The sequence below is a fragment of the Haliaeetus albicilla genome, chromosome 1, assembly GCF_947461875.1.
Source record: "Haliaeetus albicilla chromosome 1, bHalAlb1.1, whole genome shotgun sequence".
In the NCBI taxonomy this organism is placed as follows: Eukaryota; Metazoa; Chordata; class Aves; order Accipitriformes; family Accipitridae; genus Haliaeetus; species Haliaeetus albicilla.
Window position 1 is genome coordinate 15646466 of NC_091483.1, and position 7708 is coordinate 15654173.

General features: G+C 37.3%; 1 protein-coding gene across 8 annotated transcripts in view; it reads left to right on the plus strand.

Moving 5' to 3' along the window:
* GAB1 (GRB2 associated binding protein 1) overlaps positions 1 to 6912 on the plus strand; it is a 102886-nt gene extending 95974 nt beyond the window's left edge. For 6 of the 8 annotated variants that reach the window (XM_069779950.1, XM_069779913.1, XM_069779942.1 and 3 more), the window contains 4 exons: positions 1113 to 1206; positions 1571 to 1694; positions 4651 to 4773; positions 5011 to 6912. In XM_069779950.1, coding sequence (XP_069636051.1) covers positions 1113 to 1206; positions 1571 to 1694; positions 4651 to 4773; positions 5011 to 5169 — 500 coding nt within the window. In that variant the 3' untranslated portion in view covers positions 5170 to 6912. Of the gene's footprint in view, positions 1 to 1112; positions 1207 to 1570; positions 1695 to 3947; positions 4024 to 4650; positions 4774 to 5010 lie in introns of all 8 variants that reach the window. The other 2 variants (XM_069779922.1, XM_069779956.1) reach the window with 1 other exon arrangement.
* The last annotated feature ends 796 nt before the right edge of the window (positions 6913 to 7708 follow it).

Consider the following 7708-nt stretch of genomic DNA (forward strand, 5'->3'; position numbering starts at 1 on the left):
GACTATAATGAAAGTATAATGAGTACAGTTCTGCTTTTTCCTTGTGAGACAACCACACTGATTAAGCAACTGATTTCTGTTCAGTTCCTCATGTGGTCACTTACGACAGCTCTTACTCCACATGAACTAGTGCTACATGCCTGACATTTGATCTTGGTAAATTTGCTAATAGGCAGCAAACTGATGGGGGGGCGAGGAGAGGAAGGGGTGTCATTATAATGACATTGCATTTTATTTTCTAAAAACAGTTTTAGGGAGGATGAAGTTGAGATTCAAACTGTGACAGCAGTTTGTGTGATTTTTATCATTTTCTTTTAATTTTTTTTTTCCAAAACTCCTTTTACACACACCCCCCCCCAACCCTTAGAAGAGGTGAAACATATAAGCTGGAAGGAGAGATAATGCATTTCTCACTAATACTCTATTTGTGGTTCTGTTCTGAAAATGGAATTTAAAAATGGCACCTTTTCTAGAACAGTGTTAGCTGTCATTAATGGCAGAAACATGCTGCTACTCTGCTTGTCTGTTGATAAGCACTGAAGCAAGCCAAGCACCTCCTGGAATTGAAGCTTGATGTTGGCTCATCTCTCACTTTTGCAAACTTAGCCTTAGCTGCAGATTCTGCCCACACTTTGAGCTGTGAAACCTCATCAGTAAGGGCACATGTATGCAGTGAGGGCAGAGTTTGCATAATAATAATTGTCCGTGAGCCAAGAAAAGTACCCAGAGTTGGCTCTGCTGAAACAGTCCGTAAGCCCTATCCTGGCCCTGTCAGTTCAACAAGTCATCATGGCAGAGTAAAGACAGAACATGATGCTGCCATTTTCAGAGTCTCTTTTCAAAACAGAATTGCTACATACAAGTATATCTTGCAAAATGCTTAAATTGTGATCTTTTTTTCTAAGTGATGTTGCTTTTCAGTACCTGGAAAGATTAAAAATATAAGTTAATATATCATGGCTTTCTGAGGTCTGAACAGTATCTCCTTTTTCTAACTAGTATTTGCTATTTAAAAAATAGTAAAATGTTTTTCATTTGGGCTTTGAAAAGCTATTAAATTTCAGTTTGTTTAGAAATGTTCTCTGCTTTAAGATTGTCTGTTTCTTACATAGCAAAACCAGCTCCACTAGAAATAAAACCTCTGCCTGAATGGGAAGAATTACAAGCTCCAGTTAGATCTCCTATCACCAGAAGCTTTGCACGAGAGTAAGTTTCTTAGCTTTTCCTCATTCGGATTAATTGTTTTCGTTGACTAGAGTGTTAATAAATGTGTGTACATCTGTATTATATTTTTAGCCTGTGCAATACAAATTGAGGTTTCCTTTGGAAGTGTGTGTGTGCCTATGTGTGTGTGTGTATGTATACGTGCTTATGTGCATTGAAACAAAGTGTGTCCATATGAATTTTTATTTTGTAATATTAAATATAAGGGACTGTGTATAACCAAAAAATGTGACACTCTAGTAAACCCGAATGAAAATTTCAGCACTAATATGCTTATTTCTGTTGTTTACCAGGAGGTTTAAGATATTCGAGATGTATTGTTTGTAAAATAATTCCTGGTAATTAGCTCCTCCAGGTTTCCCATGTCTCCCAGACCGGATTCAGTTCATAGCACAACTTCCAGCAGTGACTCGCACGACAGTGAAGAGAATTATGTATCCATGAATCCAAATCAGTCCACTGAAGATCCAGTATGTAAAATCTACATCTTAACTACTCTCTTCCTGTGCAGTCCTTACTTTTAAATCATGCAAACACAGATCCTTCCACTCGACATCACTCCCTTGATACTTCTAGATTAAAATAATAATTTTAAAAATTCTGTAGAAAACCTGTTATTTTGGTAAGATTTCACTAAAGGAGTTAAGAGCATAATCACATATAAAGAGAATGGTTAGTATGCTTATCTATTGTACAAAACAGTTCAACACATGACTTTCTTTTTCCTCTTCCCTAGAAACTGTCTCCTCTTTGTAATTGCTTGTCTTGGGCTATGCACCAGTTCAGTATTATGACATCAAGGGAAATAATCTGTCTTAGGATCTCTGAGACAGGCTTAAAAACCTTTATTAAAAGGATATCTTTCAAGAAATGTGGGAGGAACAAGGAGAAAAAAGGATTGATATTTGTTGTTTACATTCTATAAAAACTGAGCTATGTGTACTTTTAATAGGCTACTTTCAAAAAAAGAGGGCAGAGCGGGTCTTTGTGTATTCAATATCTGTATTTTTTCCCCTTTGGGGGAGAATTTTCTCAGATAATAAGGTTTGGGGTATTCAGCTTGCAGTGCAGTAAGTGAAGAGCTAGTTAGGAAAAGTTAATGATGAGCGTTGTGTTTTTTGTTGCGGGGGTTGGAGGGGGAAGGAGAGAGAGAAAAAGAACCAATAATAGTATTTTAAAGTAAGAGAGTAGCAGTAGACCTAGGCCTAAACTAAAACGTGGTCCAGAATACCCCTAAAGCACTGGAGGAAAACCTGTATGTTGAGCTCAGCTTTTTGATCCATATAGTTCAATGCATTCAACACGCCTTTACGGCTTGGGTTCTTAGTAGGGAATACAGCAGCATTTTTCATCTTTAAAGCATTATGAAAGACCTTTTTTGGGGAGGGCCTGCCTAGCACCTTTTTTGTTCTGTTCGTTTGTCTGCCTTCTTATATGGCATGTGCTAGCCCATTTCACTACACCCTGGACTCTTCTCCTCTCGCAGTGCTGCTTGCTTCCCCATCCCCTGCTGCTCTGGATACCCTCCCTGATCTCCTCCAGCCTCCCTCCCCTCCAGCTCACCATTGCTGCCTCTGGATAGTGCCTCTTAGGCCCCCCCCGAGCGAACCCCTCCTGCTGACTTCTCTGCGGGCAGCTCTGACTCGGTGCAAGCTCACGCACCTGCAGAGCATCCTGCCCTGTGCTTTGTACGGATGTCTGACCTGCCAGCAGTGCAGGCGCGCTTCCCAGGTGAAGTGCGCTTCCAGCAGTGGGGAGCTGATGATGTAAAAACTTAGCCCCTCTCTTGCAAGAGGCTTTGGTAAGTAATCGGTAACGTCCCATTTTTGCAGGTGCAAGAAACATCCCGTTTTACACAAAGGTTTAGAATCGCCTATGCCCACAGTTCTCCCTGCAGCAGAATCGCAGTTCGAGTTGGGGATTTCTGTTGATTCTTAACAATGCTGTTTCAGGGGGTTAACTTCAGTGCCAAGACGGTATAATTACTATCACAGCTCAGATGGCCTGTCATTAATATCTTCTGTTTGCTTGCACCGTTCATTCTTTAAGGTTGTTCTACAGATTTCCTTTAATTTTTGTTTACGTATATTTAAAGTTTCTGTTTTCTAATGCATATGTTCTGCCTGTCTAGTTTGTTTGAAATAACAGATTATTTTTTTGTTTAAGGAGTAATAGCTTTTTTATTTATGCTGCAAACATTGATACAGAACCTGATTTTTGTATGTTAAATATGCAGAAATTTGTTTAGAAAATTTGGGCAACAAAAACGAACTTTGTCTCAGTTGTTTGTGTTTGTCCTTGTTACCACTTAATATTAAATGAGTTGGATGATACAGATATAATGGATAACGTCAATTTTAAAAGCCCAGCCCATTAAACTTTAACCCATAAAATATTTTATTTCATAGGGAACCCGAACGTTTCCAGATATCTCAAGGCCTTTGTTTTAAAATGTACCAATTACATAGACGTTTTGGAAATTTTTATTTGTTCCAACTGCATCGTAGAAAGGAGTCCATACTTTTTCATCTTTTTCTGTCATCAGCTTCGAAGCATCTTGTTTGGACATGTCATACTTCTGTTTGATTTAATAAAATCAGCAATATTCTGCTTTTTCTTTCAAGTTGCTGTCAGCCTTACCCGTCTGTCTTTCCTTCTGCCTTCCTCTTCATTTTTTGCTGACTGCTGCCCTCTGTCTTCCTTTTTTTTTCTTTATCTTTTAGAGAAGAGTCCTTCTATTGTACTGTTCCTATAACACCTGTTAAGAGGGAGGGATCAGGCTGGGAGAGGACAGAGGAGGTGAGGTTGTAAAAGTCTGGGCTAATTAAAATTTAGGTGTATACAATGCAACTTCAGTTCAGGCGGCCCTACACAAATTTTCTGAAGTTTTAATCCTTTGGTCTTATCAATTGAGTAATACTTCTTGATTTTCAGCTTAATCCTGATGGCTTTTGAATGAAATGTAAAAGTTTCATTTAAAGTTTTGCCACTATTATAAGGCTGAAATTCTTGCAAGGTATTTAACAGCAATTTAAGGGAATAAAAAAGTTTGTAATTAAGTAATGCTAAATCTGAGGTGTAACAACTTCATTTAAAAAGAACAAACCACACTCCGTTCTTATCTCATGATATGAAAGGGACATTAGGTGGAAGGCACAGACTGGTTTGGTGGTCAACCTTAAATTTGGGGGGGTTGGTTTTGGGGTTTTCCCACCACCATTGGCTTTCAACTTGGTCCCAGTTTTGACTTAGAATATATCCCCTTGTTACACAATGTCAATAAAATTTGCATGGTTTAACTGATTGCAAGAGCTCTCAGTCAGTTCTTTAACCTTTAATATTTTGGCAGTTTATAATAAGAGTATTTGATAATGTGGACTATTAGCATGTACATTTGTAGCTGAAGTTATTTACATATAATTTCAGAACTTGTTTGGAAGCAACAGTCTTGATGGAGGAAGCAGCCCTATGGTAAAACCTAAAGGAGATAAACAAGTAGAATATTTAGATCTGGACCTAGACTCGGGAAAATCTACCCCACCTCGTAAGGTAAGCGAATCTTCAACTCTTGCATTTCTGCCATCAAAACTTTAAAATTTCTTCACAAGTAGTTGCTGGGAAAGAGGGAGCCTCCCGCAACATCATCTTAACTAGTTCGTCAAACGGTCAACTGGAGAGCCTTTCAGAGAAACCTGTGCTTGTTCTATATCTGTTTGGGACATCTACTTAGTTTTTGTTGTTAATTTATTTTAACAAAGGTTTTTCACTCTCCCTTGCCTTTCCCAGAAAAAGAGCAGTGGTTCAGGCAGCAGCGTGGCAGATGAAAGAGTTGATTATGTTGTGGTCGACCAGCAGAAAACGCTAGCACTGAAGAGCACACGAGAGGCTTGGACTGATGGGAGACAGTCTACAGAATCTGAAACACCTACAAAAAGCGTGAAATGAAAATACTGCTTTTTCTTCAAAGAACAGAAAAGAATGGATTTTGAAGAATTACAGAACCACAATGGCAGTGTTGTTCGACTGTACAGTACCTGATTCACTGGTGTGTGAATAGGTTCTTGACCGAATAGGATGGAAGCCAAAGGACGCTTTGAATATATCAAAGGAATTTTAAGATCGTAAATTGTCTCTGTGGTCTCTGGAAAAATTGCAACCTGTAAATAACATGTAAAATAGTATCGCTTAGCTTTCAGAAAACCTTTTGTTCTGTAGTTAACACATTTGTAGTATTACTATGTTTATGCACTTTTCAGTTACGATGTTGGTTCAGGTATTCCCAGTTAGTGTACCTTAACGCCTAATTCATCTGGAGAATTTTTTTTTTTCCTTACACTACTATTCCTTACAATTTTAGGTTAATTAAGCTACATGTAGATACAGAAATTAATATTTGAACTTCCTTTTAACAACTTAAAATTGATTTTGCGGAAATAGTTTCACAATTGAATAATCTACTTGAAATGCCAAGAGATGACCGTTAGCTACATACTTGTTTATATTTAATACATGCAAGATTATCTGGAAGTCTACAGGTTACCTTCCTAACAAAAATTGCTGTGAGTTAATAATAATGAACTGTACTGGGTTTAGACCTACAATCCTGGCTTATATGTTAGTTGTTAGTGGTGGAACTCCTATTGTATTTTATTAATGACAGTGTTCTGTGTTCAATGGGTGAAGATTCTGCAGGGTGGGATCTTACACTTTTAAAGACTGAATAATTAAATATCAAGTAAGCCTGCAAACCACTGATGGCATGCAGTAATATTGTGATCTCACACTTATTAACAAGAAATAACCTTTATATTATTTACAGAAGGTAGAGTATATAAATCAGGTACGTACCAAGCACTATTGTGCTAATACACTGATCAGGTTTAGACAATGAGCTTTAGTTTTGTACTATTTAGAAGTTCTAATGTCAGTTTTCAGTTCAAGATTAATGGGACAGTTTGACATTCACTGTTTGTAGTACTAGCAAAATACTGTGATTTTGAATTAGACATTAATTCAAATGGAAATACTATGTTTTGACACCATAGTGCCCTTCTTATGATCTCTATTTTACTTTAATCTCCTGCTTGGCCTTATATTTAAATCCCTATGCAACTGATATTTTATATCTCTGTTTTTAAAAATTAGATAATATACTTAAACGATCCCCTTGTAAACCACTTGTTGCTCTTTCCTGGTACAGGATTTTAAGCTCTGTATACTGTGATCCTTTATTTTACTATGCCAGTTCCAAATAATAATCTGCCTTGGTTTAGAAACACTTTTTGTTATTTGGAAGAAGATAGAGTTCTTTAAATACGTGAATGAGTTAGGTCTAGATAGAAAACTTACTAACGCCTTTTTTTTTTTTTTTTTTTTTACACAAACACCCTTAAGTAAACGGTTGGTTTTATTTTCCCACCCAATTGTTTTATTTTGTCCAGATCATTTAAAAGTTGAGCATAGAGCTGTGTTGTTTTCTGGCATGTTGGCCTTAGTACTGTGCCTAATCTACCATTGGTTGTTTCTCTCCCCTCACAGCCACAATCTACAGTATGTAAATTATCTTATTCTTAACAAAGGTTCTTTTTAAATTAGTAATATTTTGATGCTTTGAATGTTCATTTTAAAAAAGAAACTAAACACAATGCATTTTGAGGTGAATTTTAAATAAATCAAGTTGTTCAGTTTTGATGTGTAAACTCTGTCCTGTGAAACAGCAAACCGATATTAATGCGTCTATGAAGGTGCCTAGATATCAACCACATTTTTTCAAAATTGTAGATTAGCTCTTAGTACCTGTCAAAAAATGTACAGCTAAAATAATTTTCAAAACGAATCTCTGATTTAAAACCCTGCACCAAGCGTCTAATTCCCAGTCTTCTGGGAGCCAGGAGAAGTGATGTGACCCCAGGGGACCTTGAAGGCTCCATCAAAAGTAGTTCAAATCTGTAAAGATTCTGGAGCTATGATCTTCCTATCCAATAATAAATTCTTCTTCACTGATGCTACAGTTGATGCACCCATAGGCATGGTGAGTACTTGGTAACTAATGTAATAATAGTTTTGTTTCAGGACACTGGCTTTAAGCATTTTATCAGTGCAATGACAGCGCTACATCGCCACTGCTGAGATGCCTGTAATTTGTTAACAGATGTGGTTAGATAATCACTTTGCCATTTATCCTATGTAATTGTTTTGGTGCTTGTCACTGGGCAGAAGAATCCATACTGTGGACTCCCGCACTTTTGCGTGCACCCAGGGAGTAAGGTGATCTTGGAATATTTCAAACTCTTGTTTCTTCATTCTCTCAACAGAAGTGAGAATTTGAGGGAGAAGGTTTGGAAGGGCTGCTCATCTTCTACCTATCCCTAACCCATCTGTCCTTGAAGCATTTACCAAATACACAGTTGTGTATTATTTTTAAACTCTTTGGGTTTTTGTAATTGAGCAGTGATACTTACATTTAGATATCTATACTATTTTT